The sequence below is a fragment of the Telopea speciosissima genome, chromosome 9, assembly GCF_018873765.1.
Source record: "Telopea speciosissima isolate NSW1024214 ecotype Mountain lineage chromosome 9, Tspe_v1, whole genome shotgun sequence".
In the NCBI taxonomy this organism is placed as follows: domain Eukaryota; kingdom Viridiplantae; phylum Streptophyta; class Magnoliopsida; order Proteales; family Proteaceae; genus Telopea; species Telopea speciosissima.
The window spans coordinates 11,603,692-11,628,149 of NC_057924.1; the positions used below are offsets into that span (position 1 = coordinate 11,603,692).

Here is a 24,458-nt window from a genome sequence, read left to right on the forward strand (position 1 = left end):
GTAAATGGGTGACAGCCCTAGGCAATTGTGAGGGAGTGGAGGGCAAATTTAACTAATTAAGTTTATATTTTATGCTTACAAACAATCAAATAGAATGGTTCAACTAGCTATAAAAAATAATGAATGATAAAGAAATGGTTTCACTTACATGATATCCATATGATTGACCTTTCTGTCCATTAGTTTACTGTTTGTTCCTTGTGCATAGCTATGTCACTTTCATGATGAGAAATCATAATCATATGTTTTCTCCTATTATTTCTCAAGTCTTACTTTATGCTTTCCAAGCAAATTTTAACTGAACTTTTGGGCAGAGAATAGCCTTGTCATGGATGGCGCAGAAAGAGACTGCCAGTTTACACTGCTCTGGAGGAATTCTTGCTGATGATCAGGTTGATTATCCAGTGTTTTAGGGGTGTTTGTTTTATTTTTTATTTTTTGATATAGAAATTCAGCAATGTGAATTAGTACCGAGTTTGACCATTTTGAGGGTGCCTTATAAAGAGATGTGGGCTTACATATCCATTGTCCCTCAGGGATTGGGAAAAACGATATCAACGATTGCACTTATACTGAAAGAAAGATCTCCAGCCTCCAAAATGAGTTCTGTGCCTATCAAACAGGGAGATTCTGAAGCTTTCGACTTGGATGAGGATGATGATGGCAGTCGTCAGCTTGATGGAATGAAGCAAGATGGAGAACCTGGTTGTGGTACTTCAAAAATGACAGTCAAGGGTGAGAATTCTTATTTGCCAGTGAAGGGGAGGCCCTCTGCTGGGACACTAGTTGTATGCCCTACAAGTGTCCTTAGGCAATGGGCTGAGGAACTGCAAAATAAGGTCACAAGTGAAGCTAATCTTTCTATTCTAGTATACCATGGAACCAATAGAACAAAAGATCCTTATGAGCTGGCCAAGTATGATGTTGTGCTAACAACATATTCCATTGTAAGCATGGAGGTTCCAAAGAAGCCTCCTATGGATAAGGATGATGATGAGAAAGGGAAGAATGAACCTGATGGAATACCACATATGGGACTGTCTAGTAGAAAGCGGAAATATCCTCCAAGTTCTGATAAAAAAAGTCTGAAGCATAAGAAAGGACCTGATGGTGAGTTGCTTGAATCTGTTGCTCGCCCTCTTGCAAGGGTTGGATGGTTTAGGGTAATATTGGATGAAGCACAGAGCATTAAAAATCACAGAACTCAAGTGGCAAGAGCCTGCTGGGGACTTCGAGCCAAAAGGAGGTGGTGTTTGTCTGGGACGCCTATCCAGAATGCTGTTGACGATCTGTATAGCTACTTTAGATTTCTCAGATATGATCCTTATGCTGTCTACAAATCATTCTGCTCAATGATTAAGATACCAGTTACTAAGCATCCAACAACGGGCTACAAGAAGCTACAAGCGGTCCTGAAAACAATAATGCTGCGTCGCACAAAAGGTGACATTACAGATAATATTTTCTTTTTTGCATCTTGTATTGTATTTATTTCTTCACTGATGGCAAAGCTGTTTGTATGTGGTCACCCAAACCTTGATCCAGTAGAGTTAGGAAAATGCAAATTCAGAGGCAGTTTTCTAATTACAGGGACAAAGAGGGCAGAGCTAGAGCTTCTGGAATTATGATTCCACTTTGGTCCTTTCAGGGAATGTCAAACAGAATGTAGTAAACTTTGAATGGACTTTTCAGGAATTAAAATTCAGGATTGAGGTGTTTTAGAAAGGAACTTGTGTTGGAGAGAAACAAATAAGAAGTTAATCTGTCCTTGTTTGCAAAAAATAGAAATTTGTCTTCGACCTCATGATGGTATGGTTCAAACCAGCAGTAACAACTGGACCAGCATTAACAATCAGGACAGGGTAAATTGAAATGACACTATAACCCTGGAACTCTAACAAAAGGAAAAAAAAAAGGATTATTTAATTAAATCGTGGGCCCCTTAATGGACCCGAACTTGAGCTCAGATGCATGGGCCTCTATATCTCCTCATATCTGTTCAATGAGGAAATTGCCTCAGCCACTTCATCACTGTGTGTCTGCAAGTCACACCAATTTGTGGGATCTGTGAGTGGCACCTCTGTCCTGTAAGCTGATGGCCTTCTGCTTATTACTTTGTTTACTAGTACTATCTAGTACTGTACAGTTTATTTCCTCACCACTTATCCTAGGGTCATTTTAGGTCTGCCTCTGGTTCTTTTGGTTCATTCAATCTGAATCAAATCACTTCTCCCTATTGAAGCATCCAAAGGCCTCTGTTGAACATGGCCATGCCACCTCAAACGACTTTCTTGTAGCTTATCATGTATCGGAGCTACTCCCAAATCATCTCTAATATGATCGTTTCGTACTTTAACCTTCCTAGTTTTGCCACTCATCCATCTCAACATCCTCATCTCTGCTATACTGAATTTATCTATATGGTGCTTCTTAACTGCCCAACATTCCGCACCAGACATTATAGCCACTTGTGTGACTGTCCTATAAAATTTTCCTTTAGTGGTAAAGGAATTCATCAATCACTAACACTCTGGACACATCTCTCCACTTCATCCATCCTATTTTAATTCTTTGCGAAACATCATCCTCTTTATCACATTCTTTAATTATGATTGAGCCCAGATACCTAAAATAACCACTTTGTGGAATCGCCCTCTCATCAATTTTCACCATCTCATTATCCGTCCTAATGTAACTTAAGTTACACACTATATACTCTGTCTTCGTTCCTTAAAATCTTTTGATTCCAAGATGATCTCAATAACTCCAACTTGGTGTTAATCCCTACTTTTGTCTCTTCCTTTAAAACAATACCATCAGTAAAAAGCATACACCAGGAATCTCATCTTGAATGTCCATCATACATATCTTTAATTATGTCCACATATTCACTTGAAGCACTTTTCTTCTCTAGGGACTCTCTTCCCTTTAATGGTTTTCTGTTATAATCTGGTTCCTTGTGGATTTTCCAATATCTGGAGATTTCCTTTTTCTACTGTTTGGCAACAGCTTAGTCAGGTAGGATTTTGTTTCAAAAAGTGCTTTGGTTTTGTGTCACGGTGTATGGGGTGACAAGTCCACCTGATCTATTTCAAACCACCTCAGTATAGATTGTATGTGACTTATTATAGTTTATATTTTTGTTGGTTCTATTCTTTTTTTCAGAAGCAATTACTATTTTTGTTACTTATGATTATTATCAAGTGTTTCATTACTTACATATATGCCTTTATAAGATTTCCGTTGAAGAACATTGAAGTGAATAGGGCTCTACTTGATCTCTTTCTCAGGTTTATCATTGTTTAGTTGGGCATGCTATGATTTGCTTATTCTCTTATCTTGATATTCGGGTTGATCATTTTATCAATTTTTTGTTCTCCACTTTTAGCCCTTCTGGATACAGGCTCTGTAGCGATTCCTTTATGCAGGCAATTCATCTGCTTTTTATTCTTGACTAATTTAATCCTGCCAACTTTAGATTTGCAAGTAGTAGGCAATGTCTGCAGAAACCTATCCTAAGAAGTTTTTCTGATGCCTGGTAATTGTTTGGTTTAGGCACTGTTATTGATGGCCAACCGATTATAAACTTGCCCCCCAAAACAATAGAATTAAAGAAGGTCGATTTCTCTAAGGAGGAACGGGAATTTTACTCCAGACTTGAGGCTGAATCACGTGCCCAATTTAAGGTAAGGGGGTTAGTGAGTTGGAGTTTCATTTTAAAATTTAATTAATTTTTCCGTGCCTTCTTGTCTTTATTCTGTTCTCTGTAGACTAGCAGTTTATCATTCTCTGTAAACATGAATTAAATTTTGAGGTTTTCAATAATACTGTCTCTGTTTTCATGGCATTGTAAATTTTAGGGCTCTAATGTTGGTCTATCCACAGGTTTATGCAGCTGCTGGGACTGTTAGACAGAACTATGTTAATATTTTATTGATGCTCTTGCGCCTTCGTCAAGCTTGTGACCACCCTCTTCTTGTCAAGGGATTTGATTCTAATTCCGTTTGGAGATCCTCTAGAGAGATGGCAAAGAAACTTCCTAGGGATAAACAGATGGGTCTTTTGAATTGTTTGGAAGCTTGTTTGGCAATCTGTGGCGTCTGTAATGTATGTGGTTGCTCTTTGTTTCTTGTCTGTATGTATCCTCTTATACTTTATTCTTTTGTATCACATCATTTTTGTGTTAATGATAATGTTTGTTACTGTGTTCGTGATTTCACATATGAGGATTCAATATTTATATACCGACTCAATTACAGATATTCTTAGAATTGAAATTTTCCGATAAATTTTCATGCAATTCTATCTATATGAGTACTTTTATGGCCTGTATTTTGTATTTTTGTGTTAAATTAAATCATTACAAGTGAAGGATCAGTTAAAGAAACAGCTGTGTTCATGCAAACCTTGTAACTTTAATTTAAATTTTCTGGTCTATAATTTTTGAATTATTCTGTCCTGGCAGAAGCAATAAAAGTTATTTTTCTTGGGAAATAAAGGGTGTATTGAAGAAAAAAAACCAGAGTTTGGTTCAGGTTTGGAGAAAGACTTGCAAGAAACCACTTAACAAATCAAACAGAGCATTTTGAATGAAATAGGCCAGTAATTGCACAATATATGATTTGCCAGATCAAAACTTTGAGGTTTGAATTTCACTAATTCTAAAACGAGTAGCTAAGATGGATCAGAACTGCTAACTATTCAAGGGTAAGACCGTTACCTTGTCGTATGCAAGATTTATAGAAGAACAATACCAACAACAGTTGAAGAGAGAAAAGAAGAAACAATAAAGAACTTGTTCACCATGAACAGTTAAGGTTGAACATCAACCCCTTTGATGAGATACCCTTTCTCCACTGTAAAACCACAAACCATTCCATTCATAATAAATTCTGATTTCATCCCTATTTCTAAACTTTTGTAGACTCTGCTTTCCTAAGCAAGCTGAAATACTGAATTAGGCTCTAACATGAAATGGAAATTCCCAAGAATTCACGGTATTTACCAATCTAATAACCTAGACAACCTAAATACTTGTTTTTAAAGACCCATAATACTAGGCCCCTGCCCATTACTAAAACCCATTACGATCTGAGACCATGCCCAAAATAAAGTAATGAAAGTCCAGCCAAGTTACAAAATAAAAGCCCAAAACCGAAAATTAAAAAGCCATTGGGGCCTGACTACACTAGGTCTTTCCATACATTGTAACATAGCTGAAGATGGAGGTCTGCTGCATGCCCATCTGGGAGAGGGTCATGAACTCATGATTTTTTTTTTTTTATATGAACCATGCATCATATATAACTTTCTGGCCTTGTCAAGTTTGTTGGACAGCAATACATGTCTATATGCTGCCAGATTTTACACTTTTTCTTCCCTTTATAAAAGAGAGACACCGAGGATGGGAGGAAGAAACAGTGATATCCTGAAAAGAAAGTAATGAAGAAAACATAATTGTAGTCACACCTATTGCGTGGAGAAGATAATTACTATACACATAACGTTTCACTTCAGCAATTTACATTTGCTGTGTCAAACTGTTGTGTCTGTCCATGTTCTGTAAGGTGGCAGTTGCTTGTCCCTGACATCTTTTGTTAGTATCTGCCTCATTGGACATCACAATTCTGTCCATTGACTTATGATGCACATACAAGCACCGATTAGTTAACCTGTGACCTTGATCTGTAGTATTGCCCTGTACTTTATTATTATTTTTTTGGATGTTAGAGATACTTGCTGCCATGATTCAAACTAAAGGGTTTCATCCTGTTGGATCTCGGGTTGATTCAGTTGCTGATTGTTGAATTTTTACCTTTATTATATGAAGGATCCTCCTGAAGATGCTGTTGTTACGATCTGTGGTCATGTCTTCTGCAGTCAATGTATCTGTGAACATCTGACAGGTGATGACAACCTGTGCCCTGCGGCACACTGCAAAGTCCAACTTAATGGGACATCTGTATTTTCCAGAGCCACATTAAAAAGTTCTCTCTCTGAACAACTTGGTCAGGAATGCTCTCCTGAAAATTCTAGCTCTGAACTTGTTGGGAAACTTGAGCAATTTTCAGAGGGTCTGTCCTCTGATTCTTCCAAAATTAAAGCTGCTCTAGAGGTCCTACAATCACTGTCAAAACCACAGAATTGTACCTCAAAAGATAACCTGTTGAAATCAAGTGAGGTTGCCAGCTATCCAGAAAATGGACACATTTCTCATTCAGGCAGATCATTTGAGGATTTGTCTGACACTGGGGAAAAAGGTAGAAATGATTCAAATATGAAAGTAGCAGAAAAAGCAATTGTCTTCTCTCAGTGGACGAGAATGCTGGATTTGCTTGAAGCTCGTCTTAAAAGTTCTTCCATACAGTACAGGAGGCTTGATGGGACAATGTCTATTGTTGCAAGAGATAAAGCTGTGAAGGATTTTAACTCCCATCCAGAGGTTTGGTTTTAAATTCTACCTTGCCTTGGATTTCTTGCATTTGTCAGGTTTAGTTTAAGAGCGAACTACTTCCCAAATGTGACTCTTCATTCTTTGTTCTAGGTGTCTGTTATGATTATGTCTTTGAAAGCTGCAAGTCTTGGACTGAACATGGTAGCAGCTTGTCATGTTCTTCTTCTGGACCTATGGTGGAATCCTACAACAGAAGATCAAGCAATTGATAGAGCACATCGAATTGGACAGACTCGTCCTGTTACAGTTTTGCGGTTGACTGTGAAAGATACGGTTGAAGATCGCATATTAGCCCTTCAGGTATGTCATAATGCCTTATCATTTTGTTGAGTTTTCTTTTAAATCTCTTGTTTAATTTAGAATTTCAAAACTCTCAAGTTTAGCTCCTTGGCCACTGAATCATCATTTTATTTTTCTGGTAGAACATTCTGAATCATCTTTTCTTTTCTTTGTCTGTGAGACAAACTATGATATTCTCAAAATTTCCCAGCTACATCAGACCATGCATTTCCGCTCATGCAAATGCTGTCAATAATGTTGTGTTATAATCATTTAAATCTTACAGGCAACTGCTACATGTATCATGGTGGGAAAAATTATTGCATCTTTTGCAATATTACTCGGTATTTAACTGAAAAAATAATGTCCAATAGATGATTGCTTTATTTTGATTAATAGATTATTTCCCCTAGATTTGAAATATCATGGCTGCTTAGTTTGATAAATTGGGAAAATCCTAGTGTTCATTGACTGTTTGCTGATGTGGTTCTCTGGTGAGTTGAGATGTCATACTGTATACCAGATTGAGATTATTTGATCTAGCTTCTGTGGCAAGATGATAGAGGACTGAAGGGATTGCCCTACAAGTTACAGAGCCTACTAAAAATCACCGAGTAATTCTGAACAAAAATGTGAGGAAGAAAGAGAACTAAGGGGTCTAGCCATCAAACTTTTGTTGGACCATTAGCATAACGCATAAACAGAACCAGTCCATTAGGGCTGTCTGTGGTTCAGACCCTTCACCCTTGCATCATATGATTATGATCTATATATAGTGGATTCGAAACTAGGCAGATCTGCTTTGTTTAAGATCTGACCCTATTAAGATACATCCGTTTATTTATTGGACAGGAGGCAGATCAAGGTGGAGTTACATCTTATTAAGATCCAAATTGGATTAAGATGGATAACATAGCTGCAAAGTGCTCCCTGATGCTGATGATGTCTGATTGCTTTGTTGTTAAGGTTTTTTGGTCACTTAACAACAACAACAACAACAACATAGCCTTTATCTCAACTAAATGGGGTCGGCCACATAGATCCTTGCTCTCTAGTCAGCTCTATTCGAAGTGTCAGCAAGACAGAAATTAAGAGAATGGCTTGAGTGAATTGATCTTCACACTCAGCCCCTTCATTTATAACATTCACTTATAAGGCAGAATTACAATACTACCCCTGTATAACCAACTATGCTTATAACAGGGAGTAAATAAAAAAAAAACCCAAAATACCCTTATCGGGTTACATAACTCAACACTCCCCCTCAAGTTGGTGCATAGATATCACACATGCCCAACTTGACTAGACTAGGATGAAATAACTTTTCACTTAACCCTTTAGTGAATACATCTGCAAGTTGATCATCAGGTTTCACAAAAGGTATACAATTCTGCCCACTTTCTAACTTCTCCTTGATGAAGTGTCTGTCGATCTCCACATGCTTGATATGATCATGTTGCACTGGATTGTGAGTAATGCTGATCGCTACTTTGTTGTCACAGTACAACATCATTGGACGCTGAATAGAACCACCAATATCCTGGAGTAAGCTTTGAAGTCACAATAGCTCACATATGCCCTGGGCCGTGGCACGAAATTCTGCTTCAGCGCTAGACTTAGCCACCACATTTTGCTTTTTACCCCCTACAAAGGTACAAAAGCCTAAAGTGGATTTCCTGTTAGGGTTACCACCCTAGTTAGCATCTGTATAAGCCTCAATGTGAAGATGATCATGTGGAGATAGGAGAGTCCCTTTCCCTGGAGCTGACTTCAAGTAGTGGAGAATATGAAGAACAACAACCATATGGGTGGAGTAGGGATCATGCATGAACTGACTGACCAAGCTAACTGCAAATGCAATGTTTGGTCTAGTGTGGGAGAGATATAATAGTTTTCCCACCAACCGTTAATAGTGCCCCTTATCAACAGGATCACCATCCTTCTCTTGTAGACGAGTAGTAGCCTCCAAAGGGATGTCACATGGGTGACATCCTAACAAACCAGTCTCTGAGAGTAAGTCCAGAACATATTTTCTTTGGGAGAGAAAGATGCCTTTGGGAAAATGGGCAACTTCAATCCCAAGGAAGTACCTGAGCTGTCCTAGATCTTTTATTTCAAATTCTCGACCCAAGAAAGTCTTAAGGTGAGAAACTTCATCTGCATCATTGCCAGTCACCACTATGTCATCGACATAGACGATAAGAAGAGTGACCTTATCTCCATTTTGCTTGATGAACAAGGTGTGATCAACATTGCTCTGTTTGTATCCTATAGAGGTCATTGCTTTGTGGAACTTGCCAAACCAAGCCCAAGGAGATTGTTTCAGCCCATATAATGCCCTCTTCAGTCTTCAAACCTTCCTATGAGTTTTGTCACAAGAGAAACCTGGAGGAACCTCCATATAAACTTCCTCCTCTAGCTCTTCATGAAGGAATGCATTTTTCACATCCAATTGCTGCAAATCCCAGCCAAGATTGACAGCATATGATAGCAAAACCTGAACAATGTTCAATTTTGCCACTGGGGCAAATGTCTCCTGATAATCAATTCCATAGGTTCGAGTAAAGCCCTTGGCCACCAGCTTGGCCTTATATCTATCCACTGTTCCATCCAGCTTCTGCTTGACAACAAACACCCATTTACAACCTATTGGTTTCTTGCCCGTAGGAAGAACCATCAGCTTGCACGTCCCATTTTTGGATAAGGTTGTCATTTCTTCCATTATGGCTGCTTTCCACTTTGGATCTGCAATTGCCTCCTGCCATTTTTGAGGAATAGAAACAGAGGAAAGAGAGGACACAAATGCACGATAGGAAGGAGACAAAGCATCATAGGAAACAAAATTGGAGATGGGATGTTGGGTGTAGGACCTAATGCCTTTGCGAGCAACAATAGGTAAATCAAGAGAGGGATCCGTATCAGGTAAAGTACCAGAGTCTGGATCTGGATCACGTTTTGATGGTTGGAGAAGTGGTACAGCAGTGGTAATCTCAACTTGCTCTTTGTGTATCCGGGTATAGACTTTATCAACAGGAATCTGACTCACAAGTCTACGCTCCCCTTGAATTGGAATGGGGGCTGACATTGGAGGTTCTGGAGATGAAGGCTCTCCCTGAATAGGAGCCGGTAGAAGAGTAGACACATCTTCAAGCACTGGATCATGCTCCCCCTGAAGAGGTGGCTGAGAATAATATGCTAGGGACTCATCGAAGACAATATCCATGGTAACAAATGTATGCTGAGAGGGTGGGTGATAACACTTGTATCCTTTCTGGGTGGCGGAGTAGCCCAAAAAGATACACCGAACACTTTGAGGATCGAGCTTGCCATGAAGATGATGGTTCCGAACATAGCAAACACAACCAAATATTTTTTGGGGGGGACCACAAAAGAAGAACCCTGGAGAAGGTCAACAGGGGCACGACCATTAAGGACAGGGGTAGGCATACGGTTGATGCATAGTTGTCATGGCGTCGCCATGGTGTCCTGGCGCTGGAGAAGATGGCATATCGAGCTTCGACATGGCTTATGTATAAATATCGCCCGATATGGCGTCGCCATGGACGCCATACCACGATATATGGGCATATCGGTCGATATTTATGTAAAAAACTTAGGTTTTAATATTATTTTTTTTAAAACCATTTAAAAGCTTAAATGCTTTTTCCTTGATTTGTATTGGTTACATTAACATACAAAATTAAAACCATTAAACATTAAACAGTACACTTTACTACTATACCCTAAATCCCTAATTGGAATTGGAATTTGGGAGATTTTAGAAATCATAAAATGATTTGTCGAGACAGAGGAGAGACTTCGTGAGACAGAGACACGGAGACTGAGACTGAGACTGACGGAGTCAAGAAGACGAAGAAGTGAGAAGAAGAAGAAGAAGAATTGAAGCTGCAACTCTTGGCAAGTTCGAACCCCTCAGGCAACCTCCAGGTAAGTAATTTTTTATTTATTATTTATTTGGTTCTTCTTCTTCTTCTCCAATCTCCTCCGCCCTCCGGCGACTCTTCTTCTTCTTCGTCTTCAGTTCTTCTGTTCTTCTTCTCACTTCTTCAGTTCCGGCAACTCTCTCCGTCAGTTCTTCTTCTTCTTCTCACTTCTTCGTCTTCTTAACTTCTTCTTCTTCAGTTCTTCTTCTTGCCTTGCAGTTGCAGGCTTGCTTACAGTCGCTTTTTTTTTTTTTTTTTTTTTTTATTTTTTCTTCTTCTTGCCTTGCAATTGCAGGCTTGCACACAATCATAGACCTCTCGGTTTTTTGTTTCTTCTTCTTGCCTTGCAGTTGCAGGCTTGCACATAGACAGAGAAGGTGTTTTTTTCCCCTTCTTCTTGCCCTGCACATAGCCACACATATACAATTACACACACCGAGACAGGGAAAGAATCGAGAGACAGAAGGTGGGGGCAGGGATTTATTACAGATTTACAGCAAGTAGTTCTCTCTGTTTTTTTTTTTTCTTTCATTCTTCTTGCCTTGTAGTTGCAGGCTTGCATAGTCACTAATCTATGTTTTCATACTTTCATATACACTAATGGATATTACACTTTCATGAATTAAACCATAGTATATTAGTAGTACACTTTCATGTTGATTTTGATGTTATAGGATATATATTATATCATACTAAATGACATTAAAAATAGAGAAAATAAAAAATAAAACATGGTCGACATGCTCGCCATGGCAACGCCATGGCGGGCGACATGTCGATATATCGACGTGACACCCCTCCATCGACTTGGATCGCCGTGACGCCGTGACAACTATGGGTTGATGAGGTAGGCAGCAGTGAGGATAGCATCACTCTAATATGGAGAAGGACCCTGCCGTGCAAACATAATCGCCCGAGCCACTTCCAGAAGGTGCCGGTTTTTTCTTTAAGCCACGCCATTCTGGGCCGGGGTGTCTACACAATTGGTCTGATGAAGGATGCCATTTTCAACCAAGTAATTTTGGAACTGGCCTTCCATGTTCTCCCTACCATTATCACTCCACAGAATTTTTAAGGTGGCATTGAATTTTAAGTAAATGAAATAACAAATATAATAACATTTACTTAAATAGGGGAGGTGTTTGCCTAGGCGATGCCTTGACAACTATGCTCTGTACATCCTTTTTATATTTTAATAGAAACTTCTTCTGATCATTAGCCCAAAAAACAACTTATTTAACTGGCAGGGCACATAGATCAATTGATCATTGAGAATATCATCAGTTGATGATTGACTGCTGCCCCCCTTGTCCTGAAGGATTTCCAGCAAGGGGTTTGCTTGCTATCTGTTCTCCCAGTGTATATAAAAAAGATTGATGAACCCATTCTTGTTCGATTATAGATTTTATAGACTGCTTAATCTTCCAGCCCCTTAAAGTTAAAGATAATCTGGTCTCTTTTGACATTTCAATCCTCATGGTAGGAAATGGTAAAAATTATTCCAGTTCTGCCTAAAAATATTTTCAGGTGATAATGGGGATCTCATTTTTCACTTGTTTTCTCTTGCTTGCTCTGCAAAATAAAACTTTGAAATTATTGTAGCCACTATTTCCCCAACTACAATTTATTTAACTCCTAATATGACGCAAAATAGAAACTCACAATCATAACTATAAAAGGGGGGTGGGGTGGGGTTCTCTACACCAGCACCCCAAGTTATGCCATATGGCACATTGGATAAGGCTAGAATTTTATGGACAGGTAGCCCCAAAATCTCCTGCTCACATGTCAATTTTCGATACAAAGGAGTTTGCCAAGTGGCAAAATAAAGCATTAAGAAATTGAAGACTTCCCTTGAAAAATTGAAAGTGTGGAAAGAGGGTGCATGGACATAGATGGGAAGGAATATGTTTGAATCTGATTTGAAATTTGATGGCATTGCCAATTCACACCATTACCTAGATATTGATATGGTTGAAATTGCCACCTCACCTTCCAAGTGGCAAGGTGCTGGTGTAGAGATACTGATGTAGTCCTAGGTAGGACAAGTCCCACTAGGAACCAGGGGAATAGGGTAAGTAATAGGATTGGCCGAATGGGACAGATTTGGCTAATTAGGTCAAAATTTAGGGTTACGGTTAGGGTTTCGAGCTAGGGTTTTATTTGGTAAAGATGTGCAGGTTTTTAAGAGTCTAGTGGTGTAGGTTTGGATGGATTTGGATAAGGTTGGAAATCTAGGGTTTCGGGTTAGAGGCCTTATAAAAATGGAGTGTTTTCAGGATCTAGGGTTTAGGGGTGGATTTTGGGAAAGGGGTTTATAGGGTATTAATGGGCAGGTCTAGGGGGTTATTTTGGTATAAAGAAGTTAGGGTTTGGATGATTTATGAAATTCTGCAATTGGGCAGAATCGGGTTGCAGGTTTTAGGGTTTAATGGAGTGAAGGATTGGAGGGGTTAGAGTGCATACTAAAGGCTAGGGTTAAGGTCGAGTGTGGGGAGTAATGTTGGGAATGTGGGCTGGAAGTAGGGTTCGAAATTGATGGCTAAATCTGGAGTTATAAGGGAGTCCTAGTTGAGGAAGGAGTTGCAGGTTTAATGGAGAATTAGGGTTTGATGGAAGGAGCGGGGTGTGGATTAGGTTAGAGGAAGAAGGGAATAACTAAATTAACAAACAACTCACCAGATCTGCAAATCTGCAGTAGCAGCAAGTTGAGGAAGCTTGATTGAAGAAGAAGGACCTCCCGATCTATAAGATGCAAGGAGTCGATTGGAGATCCACCAATCCCTTCACCTTGATATTACTCACAAGGCAACCTTGATATTACTCACAAAGCACACTCACGATGGAGCAAAGGAAGCAACAAAGGCAGCAAGCATAAAGCTGAGTTTTATTAATCAAAATTCGTATATAATGCTGGCTTCCCTTACAAACTTATATAGAAGACTCAAAAATAGACTTAGACACTAAAAAGGAATGGCCTAACCCTATTCCTAACCTATTAGGCAACTTAAATTAATTAGGAAACTAAAATACTAAAAGAAATAGACTCAAAACATGGTTGGACTTATAGAGTCCTAATCCAGCCCAACTTACATCACGTGACCACTTAAGTTATCACATGACCACTTAACCAAGTCACATGATTACTTAAATTGAACCAATTGGATGCAACCAATTTGAACCGGTTCAATTAAAAAACATAAAAATAAACTAAGTATTGGGCTAATCCCGTATGCAACCTATATACCCCTAGTTTATGCTCATTAAAGTGGCCTAATACATAGAAAACCCTTGGGAACAAAGGCCCAACATGTATGTAACCCAACCCTAGACTTATTCCCAATGAAACAAGTCCTATTGGGTGATGAATCTGCGTCAGATACCTTCTATGCATGTTGGTATAGTGAAACATTTCAATAATAAGAATCATATTTACTATAAATATTAGTTCATGTAGTAAGTAGTAACTATAAATAGTTACTTTCACAGGAAGAATTCGCATTGAACTGGATTATAGTGAGGTTAAGTTTATTCATTAATATACCTTCTAAGTTTTAAAATATAATGAATATCAATTGTTGAGGTGATGTTTTCTTGGAGAAGTGAAAATTTTAACAATTTCATGAAGATAGAATTCACATTGAAGTAATGGACATGTAGATTTCCGAATGCGTGGTATACATCATGTGTGGCATGGTGGCTTACATAAATGGGGTGAGCATCTGGCTTTACACATAACGATTAGAGAATTACAAGATCTAAAGTGCTCAACCCTCTCTGACAATCAAACTGGACACCTTGAACGTATGTAGTACAGCCTTAATCTCAATCTCAAGGTACACCTGTAACCCTCACTCTCAAAGCTCTAATGAAACCCACTCTACTCAGTGTGCGTGTTTTCTTTTGGGTCAAAATTAGTTTCTGATGAGGTTGGGTTGCTCAACCCTCTCTGATAATCAAACTAGATCTAAAAGTGCTCAAAGGACTCGGAGAACATTAAACATCGATGTCTTTTGGGATTTGCAGCACAAAGAGCCACCAACTCAAAAATGAGCACTAGTCAATGTAGAAGGCAGTATTCAAGCTCTATCTGTTAATGAACTTTGATCTATGTGAATTTGTGTATTTGGGTTGTTTTATTTTCATTCAAAGGTTCTCAACTGGAAATGACATGCATAATATGAGCTATGTATATGTGTATTTGTGTATCAGTGTCTATTCTTCGTATTATGCATTTCTCATGTCCTGGTTAATGGAGTTGTGTAGATCATAATGTTTGCGCAATGTTCATCAGATGGCGATCTTTTCCTACTTCTGTCTCTAACATCTCAAATAAGCCCCTTCCTGTTTCTTCTTACCTGCATGCACTCATATAAGAAATACTGGTGTCTTACAGCAAAAGAAGAGAGAGATGGTAGCATCTGCGTTTGGGGAGGATGAGACTGGAAGTCGCCAGACTCGCCTTACAGTGGAGGACTTGAAATACCTGTTTATGGTGTGATAACAAATTTTTTTGCCAACTGAGATTGAAGATATTGCCAACTAATTATTTACTCTTTAGCTAGAGAAATTCCCGGGATCATGATTTTCAGGAGGAAGCTCCAAATCTTTGTGCAGAGAGTTCAGAGGAGTTGCTGTAGCCCAAGGAGGTTGAAACAATTCTCTTAAATTGGACGATTGGCCAGCAAGTAAAGGTGGTATATGACAATAAATTCAAGCAATATTCAGGAACTAACGTAGAAAATTGGTTGCTGACCAGCTGGTCATGTGAATAGAGTTTGGTGTTTATTTTTTAAATTTCATATTTCTTTTGAATCACATTGTTTAGAATGAGAATTTTGGTAAGTTTCACATGGAGAAAAATGTGATGTACAATGGAATATTCTTTCCCAAAGTGTAAATTGGAGTTTCTGGGCCAGATCTCTGATGATGAGATTGGATATTTTTGATATATCATTGTAATTAGTGCTTTGTCTGAGACCATTTGATTTTAATAGATTTTTCATTTTTTCCCCTCTAAATTTAAGTTTAATCATTCAGCAGATATTTGTATTGAATACTCTGGTGGAGGGTGAAGGAGAATGTTTGAAACTGAATGATAATATTGAAGTGTAGAACAGTTTATTCGTTTTGTTTCATTTTCTCAATTTTCTACTAGCTGGAAGATATTAATGTATTATCATGTCAATTGTCCTTATCTTCGGAGATTTTGTGATATGATTAACTGTGCTGCCTACTTGTGCCAGCACCTACTCATCACCACTGCACCGTATGAATTTAGCTATTGGATGTCTTAGTGCCGTTAAAGTTGAATGCTGAAGTCTCTCTTGGGTATTTCGTCTATTTGAAATTTGACAGGATTGCAGTGAGGCCAGGAAAAATGTTGATGGTGGGTTCGGTCATCATCATTGTCAGTTTAAGATGGGCTGATTGAACCAGAGATTCTTTGGTTGTGTTTGCTTGCTTGTCTGGATAATGTGAAAGTGTTGTCATAGTGTAGGGGAATTATGTTTTTTTTCCTATTACAGTAACTTTCCCTATGTTCATTTGCAGGTAAAGTGTCGTGGAGTATGCAATTTTCTCTCACATTCTCCTAACTAAGCTTCTGTAGTAAATTGTCGATGAAGTTTGATAGAATTGAATGTGTGACGGCTCAAAAAGGTATGAAGTCCTCTTAATCCTGCGCATACTTAGAAATGTAGCTTCCACTCCGCTTCACCTCCCCCCTTTTTATTTTCTTCATGTTCACGTTTATTTTCTCAAATTCTCGGACCTCCCACTTGACAAGGGAAGTACAGTCTTCGTGCATGGGTGCATTTTGGAAATTCAGTTAGGGCTTTTATGTGCATGCTTGTTAAATTGTGATCATTATTTGTGTGGGTATTATTAGTACACCATAAAGATCGAAAGCATACAGTCATCAAGTGTCAGACTTGAACTCCTCTCTCCTCAATCCCACATTGGCCAGCTTTCGCGAGTCTCATGGACTTGTAAGCGAAAGGATTTCCTCGACTCCTCGCCATAGTAGGTGTGTCTTTTGGGGTGATTGGACACATTTCTCTCCCCCTCCCCGCTCTTTTATCTTTGTTTTGGGCTGGGGTGGAGAATTACTGAATTAGGACCCAAGGCCCCTTGCTCACATGTCTATGATCAGCTGGAGTTGCGACAAAAACAGTTTCTTACATTTTTGTATTTTTAGTATTCCTAGGCTTTTTGCAAAGTTGCTGAGATAGCATCTGGCTTTTCCGATCTTGGCTGAACCATTCTTATTGCTTAAATTTGGTCTGCTGCCAGTCAAGTGTATACCCTCGTTCAACAATGAACCAAAACACCAATTACAACATTTAATAGTGCTGAAATATTATTGAAAGGTGAAAGCATGGGTGAGACAGTTTACCAATTGAAAATATGGAGGAAAGACCAATACAAGGTGAGTCATATAGTTGAGTTGGTGAACAAATTTGATGTTTAGATTCCGTTTAGTTGAGATTCTCGAGATGGGCTGGGTTATGCCTCTTTCCTCTTATTATCTTTCATCATTCAATTTTCTATTTATTTTCCATCTTTCATTTCATTTCTTTTTTTGGTTAGAACTTTGTTTTTCCTACTTTGTTTTGTTTGAATCTATGTAGCCGATCCTCATTAAGTTGGGCTAAGGCTAAGTTTGTTGTTGTTGTGGTCAAGATAGCCATGCATGTCCATTTTCGCTTTTAATTTATTATTTTGGATGTGTGAGTGGGTTATCCAATGGTTCATATCAGTGACATCCTCCATTCACAAATGTATATTTAGTCATCTAACCATAAAAAATTTGGTACATTTAGTCACGTATTCTTAAATGACAAAACTACCACAAAAACATAAACAACATTAAGGAGAGGGTTCTCAGCAAGCAAAAGAGAAAACCAATGAGGTTCACAAAATGTGAGGTTATTTCATATGAGGAGGAGAGAGACATAGAGACCTTGCCCCCTGACAAAGAGAACCTTTTCCCATATTATTAAGTTGAAGTACTAATTTCAGAAGCAAAGGATAGGACCAAGAGCTTTTCGCAAAAGAACTTTGCCTTGCTTGCTTGGTCGCTTCAGTGCTATATTGGTTATGCTTTTATATAGCCTTCTATGTTGACACACTGCATCTTTCTACGATGTCTTAATTGAAATCAAACCAAAAACCTCCTTCCCAAAATCAATAGCCTCTGGTTAATCTGCGTCGATTTATTCTCCATTAGCAGATGCTTCATTTGTTATTCTATTAATAGTCTGCAAATTTTACATATAAAAAAGGAGAAAGTCTTCCTCTACCATGGGAGAAGGAAAAGTAAACCCATTTAGGGTCGTAAAACTCTAACCATATTATACGAAGTTGATGATGGCTTGGATTGAACTCCTCTCTAGGGAGCCCAGCATGCCCAGGTGGCATCCATCCGTTAGATTCTACTGCACACATCCCTAGGCGTGCACCAAAATATGTGCGGCACAGCTTAACCTTTGGATGCCCCTTGAGCACTAAGCTCCCTAGAGCGGAGCCGGATCGTGATGGCCTCCTTACTATCCCTGACCCAATGAAGAAAGTGGTAATTTCTACGAAGAAAGCTAAAATATCAATTTAACCAATGGCAAAACAATAATTGAAGATCTTTTAATTTTTTTTGGACTTGGTTTTCGTGCACGGTCGTGTATAAGAGGAATTTTTTACACTGGTTTTTAGTAACCGTCAGATTCAAGGGTTTTAATCTGAATCGTCCAAAGAAAAAGTATGTAGATACTCCTTCTATACAGTTACATTTTCAAATACGTGTAAAAGACTGTAAACGAATAACATTCCAGGATTCTCGTTCTCTGCAACTCAACGACTCAACTAAATCTTTTTTCTTCTCTTCTGTAGAACACTGTCTCTTCTGCAGAAGACTCTCTCCTTCGTTTGAGACAATTTTTCAAGTTAAACTGACCTCAGAAAAACCAAACCCATCTTTAAAGTATGCTAAGCGTAACACACCACATATTACATGATGTTATATTCGGACATGCCGCCATGTTCCATTCATAGATTACACCACTTTGATAAGAGGCCTGGGGATACATTCCCTCGCTTTCTATTTGTAGATCTAAGAAGCCGGGCTTTGCCTTGACCTTTGGTAATACTCTTCTTCAATTCTATGTATGGAACTGGGTTTATTTTCTGAGATTCTTATTACATCGACTTGGGCAACCGCCGAGTCTTGGGATTCCTTGTTTGGTGAAATTCGGTATTACTAAGCCTTTGAGTCTCTCTGTTCACTTCCTTCAATGCATCGCTCTATTCAAGGCTTTTATTATTTCAGGCTTATGTTATGAGGTATGAATAGAGGCCTATGGAAAACGAGTACTCTGGGTGTTCCTTAGATGGTGAAACTCGAAGGAAGAAACGGGTTTGTTTGTTTACTATGTTCTCTATCCTATTTAGTTGTCTTCCAAATGGTTAGGAGGTGTTGGTTTGAATAATTTGCTAGACTCGATTAATTTTTGTCGCTCTCAGTGTTTCCAGATGTTGATCCGCAAGGTGCTCCGGTGGTCTCCGTTGCCCCTGTTTTTATCTTTGATTACGCCATAGGAGGATGAATGGATTCAATTTCCTCATCTTCTCATCCTGTTATCCAAAGAGTTGTAATCTTCCGGGTTGGTCAGCTATGTTTTCAAATGGGTATTCTAACCCATGGCATCGGCGAAATGTCTAGGTAGGTGAAGAATACTATGTTGGTTCTATGTTTGTTCATTTGTTCATACCAATGTTCTCTCGATTTTAGCTTGTTGGTCCAAGTAGTGTTTTTAAAAACCATTCTTTTTTGTCTTTATTTCCGGGAAGATCAAAGTCTTTTCTTAACATTGGTTTGTCTATTTTGAACTCTTGTCGCTATTATTACTCCTACCTTTCCTACCTGGAGGCTCCATCCGGGAGAAAGATGGGGAGTTTGGCCTCGTGGATGCTTCATCCCGGTTTTTGATTCATCACTTAGATTTTCTAAACTTTTAAATTCATCATACATCCCTCTCGTGATGCCTCCCGTTGTCTAAGTCCTGTTAAGTTACTAGTCCCGGGATGAGCGGCGACCTGAGGGTGTGCCCGAGTACGAGGATGAAGCAGGTTGTTCAATGATTTTTCTTCGGGGGTTTTCCTCGAATGAAGACTCGTGCAAGTTCTTTATCCTTAGGCTGGTTTCTAATACAAACCTGAGAGATGGATACCGCCATGCCAAGTTTGAGTTATGTATTCTACTTTGTTTTCTATCCGTGGCCTGGTACTTGAACCCGAAGTTTCCATTCATCCGGGAAAGCAATATCATCCCATTTAGTCATCCTGGTAAAATTGCCCCTGGCACTTGCAAAACTTGAAAGAGGTCAGCGGAAATAATATAGTGTGTGTGCTTAGCAGTCTTTGCGAGTCCATAATTTGAACCGGTCGTGGCACTCGGAGGGGTAACCTCGGCGGTCTACCGTTTTGCAGGTAGCCTTCTGCTGTATTTGAAGGCGGCTGGGCCGGCCAAAAATTTGAAACTTTAGAAAATGAGGTGGAAAATTTTGAAGAATTTATTTCATATACTTGTTCTTTTACAGGAGATCTGAATTACACTCTTGATATCATTCAAGTCTTGGAAGTAACTTACTGGTTTGGGAAGATGGCTAATAGTAACTACTCGCAGGAGGCAAGCCTTGATCGGGGACGAAAGCTTGATACAGGTCTGGTTACAAGATTGGGGCTTGAGGTCTTGTGCTTCGATGTTCGAAGTTTTACAACTTGAAAATAAAAATGAAAAACTAAAAATGCTTGATGAAGGCTTGGAGAGAATAGAGCTGAGTTCTCTTCCAAAAACTCCTCCTTTCTTCTGCGAAGTCTGGCCTTATGTAGACTTCTTTGGATCTTGAGCAGGGCTTGTCACTTAGTGAATCACGCTTCTTGGGTCTTCTTGCAGAAAGAAGAAGGAATCAAACTTTTCTTGTGGCGAAAGTTGATTGAGAGGTGTGGCGAAAGTTGATTGAGAGATGTCGGGTGGAGGGTCCCATCTTGGACGGGAGTGCCGACAGGCTTTACTGTTTGCCTTGTGAAAGGCATCTTGAAAAAGGGTCTTCTAGAAAGATTCTTCCGGATTGGTAGTGGGGACACGTGGCATTCCATGTACGGGGGACATTTGTTTTCCACATTGTGTTCGCCTTTGTTAAAACTCAAATTTTTAATTGCCGAGTTGTGGCAATAGTGTGAGAGGAGTTTTCCTTACGTCACACTAACGTAGGCATCCTTTTCCCTTTCGGGTTGCCGGAATGCCCATTGGCTAGGATCCATATACCCGGAATCCAGGGTGTGAAAGGCTGGATTATTTCTTGGGCCTCTGCGGACGGCCCAAGTTTCTTCTTGTGGACTTGGGTGATGAAGTGGAGAAGCTGTTGTGTTACTTCTTCGGGCTCCTTTGTTGGGATCTTGGGCGTATTCTCCTTGGTGGAGATGTGGCCCAATGGATCCTACACTAGAATGGGCCCCTTCTGAATGGGCTTCTTCTTCTTCTTCAGATTCTATTGCAGCCAGCTGGGCTGCGATTTCTGCTTGCTGGGCTTCAAGCTGGAGCTTCTTGCTGTTGCTGGACTTGGATTTTGCTGGGCCTGTTATCTGGGCCTTAGTTGGGCCTGTAATTTTGGCTTTGTCCTTGGACTTGCTAAGGGCCTTGATGAGCGTTTCCTTGGAGCATTTTGTGAGATCACATTTATCCCACCATTTTACTCTGAATCCTCGGATGAGGGATTCAATGGACCATTCATCGGTTTCTTGTCTGGTGGTCTCATATTCCCAATACATTATCCATGCCGACTTGCGGTGGATAAAAACCTTAACAAATCTGGTTGCTCGGGGATGCATTCGGTGTGTTGGCAAAATACATGATAGGCTTCAAAAATGGGATGCGGCGGGATGTCGAGGATTGGACCGTAGGTGGTCCACCATTTGGGGAAACGACTGGGATAGAACTGGAGAACTTATAATCGAAGCAAAAAAACCACGAGTGCTTATTCTGCTGATTCTGGTACAAGAATGCATGGTGCCATGCATCGATGTAATCAAAGAAGTGGTACTCTTGTGGCTGGTAGTTTTGTGAGAACTTTTTATGTTGTAAAGGGTGCACACCCCAATCAGCAGTGCTGAGGATCTGGAGGATAGTAACTGATGTGTGGGTCACAAGATTAGGATCTGTTTTATCAAAGTTCTGTTTGATCCTGACGGAATCAGTATCTATGAGGATGAACTCATAGAATTCTTGGGACTTTGCATTGCTTGATGTATAGTATTGCCAATCCTTAAAAAATACTCTCCTGGCAATGTCATTAGGGGTCTGGCAGCCTTTGGTAAGTTGTTCATCAAGGGATACCAGGACCTCGTAGTACTGTTTTTGGATGTACTGGCTTTTGGGGGTAAAACTTGGTTTGGAAACTGATGTTGTACTGGGCCTAGATACTATTGAGGTGGTTCTTGTGGCCGGGACTATTTGGGTGGAGCTTGTGGCTACTACTTGGTTGTATGGGATACTGGAAGAGGTCAAGGTCAATTGTTTTGATGGGGCTGGTTTTGCATAAGAGCTCTTGGATTTTGTTTTTTGACTGAGGGGCTCCTTAGGAGCCATGATTACTGAAATGACTCTGGGTCCCTGCAAAAATTCCCTTGTGAGAAAATCAGGGATGGAATTCATTTCTCCTTTTATGTGTTCTATTTCAAAATCAAAGCTCGATAGGAGTGCTTGCCATCTTGCAAAAATCTGTTTTGATGCAATATTTTGAACATCATTTTTTAGAACTTGTTTGGCTGCACTGCAATCAACTCTTACTAAAAATCTTTTGTTTAGTAAATCACTCTGAAATTTTTGAATGCATAAGACAATTGATAAAATTTCCTTTTTAATGGTACTGTAATTCTTCTGGGCTTGGTTCCATAGTCCAGAAGTGAACTGAACCAGGGTTTCCTTTCCTTGGTCAACTTGTTTGAGGATTCCTCCATATCCTAGGTCGGAGGCATCAGTCTCAACAATTTTTGGGAGGTCCGGGTTTGCCAGAACTAGACAGGGGATTTCTTTGACCAGTTTCTTGATATCTTGAACGGCCTTGGTATGGGTCTCAGACCAGGCTGGTTGTTTCTTTCTGAGTCTTTGGTACAGAGGTTCGCAGGTTTTGCTAATTCCTGGGAGGAAGTCTCTAACATAATTTAGGCTTCCTAGAAATCTCTGCAACTGCTTCTTTTCAAGGATTTCATCAGGAAACTTTTCTGCAAAGACCATTGTTCTTTCTATGGGAATGATGGTTCCCTGATGTATGTAATGGCCTAAGAATCTAATCTTGGTTTGGAATAGGTCCATCTTCTTTTTGATAGTACTAGCCCATTGGTCTTGACTACTTGGTAGAAGCTTCTAAGGTGCTTAAAGTCTTTGGTCTATGGTGTCGAAAATATTAAGACATCATCTATGTAAACAATCGTGTGACTCTTGTATGGGTTGAATATATCATTCATTATGTTTTGGAATTAGCTTGGGGCATTTTTTAGGCCAAATGGCATTACATTCCATTCGTAATGTCCAAAGGGTGTGGTGAAGGCTGTTTTGTATTTGTCTTGTTCATGAACCTGGATTTGCCAATATCCAGATTTTAAGTCAAACTTTGAAAAGACCTTGGCTCGTGAATTTTTGGAGTAGGTCTTTCTTGTTAGGGATTGGGTATCTAATCCATTGAAGGACATCATTGAGGGTTTATAATTTATGACCAATCTTGGTGCTCCTCTTTCTATTTCTGCATTTTTGTTTACATAGAAGCGACACAACTCGGGGGACTTCTTTGTTTCTAATGAGGTTTTTATTTAATAGATCTTGGATTTCTTTTTTGCAGGTTTCTTGGAGTTCCTGGCTCATTTGAATGGGCCTGGCCTTGGTTGGAATGTTTTTTTCGAGAATTCCTTTTCGTATGGTAATTTTACTATGTGCCTCTTCTGTGCCAAAAGCATCGGGAATTGAACATAGATTTTCTTGAACTGGGTTCTTAATCTATCAACCTGGGTTTTTATTGGCTGTTCTTGTAATTGTTCTGCAGTCTTGATGTGCATGATTTCATTTTTTAAATGACTTAGGTGTTTTTCTTTGGCTTTTATACTCCTAATGGTAGGATCCTTTATTATAGATGCAGCTTTTGCCCGTCCTATTTGTTCTAGGTCTGAAGGTTCTAAAAATTCAAACGTAATTTTTTGTTTGCCTATCTTGGTTGTTAAGCCTTTGTTGGTTACTTTAAAGGGTTTAATTAATTCTATGAATGGTTGTCCTAGAATTACCTGTCCATCTAGATTCTTTACTAGGATAAAGGCTTGTTTGAAGCATATGCCCTGATTGCATATATGTACTTCAGGTAATTTGTACTGAACATTCATGTAGTCACCACTGGCTGTGGTAAGCCTTTGTGCAGTTTTTTGGTAATACTGGGTTGGAATTATTCCTTCTTGGATACAGTTCAGCTGGGCTCCTGAGTCTATGAGGGCTACTGAAGAAAACTTATAGGAAGAGCCTATGGTTAATTTGACCTTTACATGCCATTTTTGGGGAGAAGTATATATGCTTGCTATGAAATTTTGGGATCCTGATTCTTGTCCTAGTTCTGGTTCTTCCTGGACTTGTTTTGACTTTCCTTTTAGTTTGACTAATTCGGCTTTTACTTCTTTTATTTCTCTCTTTAAATCTTGGGTAGTAACTTCCATTTGTTATCCTAGTGTTATCTGGATTATTGGCAGTC

At 39.3% G+C, this 24,458-nt stretch overlaps 1 protein-coding gene across 2 annotated transcripts in view; it reads left to right on the forward strand.

Moving 5' to 3' along the window:
- The window catches only part of LOC122640037 (helicase-like transcription factor CHR28), a 34,279-nt gene extending 18,597 nt beyond the window's left edge, over positions 1-15,682 (forward strand). For both annotated transcript variants that reach the window (XM_043833134.1, XM_043833135.1), the window contains exons 6-12: positions 315-392; positions 537-1,443; positions 3,556-3,686; positions 3,886-4,107; positions 5,831-6,442; positions 6,545-6,754; positions 15,074-15,682. In XM_043833134.1, the coding sequence (XP_043689069.1) occupies positions 315-392; positions 537-1,443; positions 3,556-3,686; positions 3,886-4,107; positions 5,831-6,442; positions 6,545-6,754; positions 15,074-15,178 (2,265 nt within the window). In that variant the 3' untranslated portion in view covers positions 15,179-15,682. The remainder of the gene's footprint in view (positions 1-314; positions 393-536; positions 1,444-3,555; positions 3,687-3,885; positions 4,108-5,830; positions 6,443-6,544; positions 6,755-15,073) is intronic.
- The last annotated feature ends 8,776 nt before the right edge of the window (positions 15,683-24,458 follow it).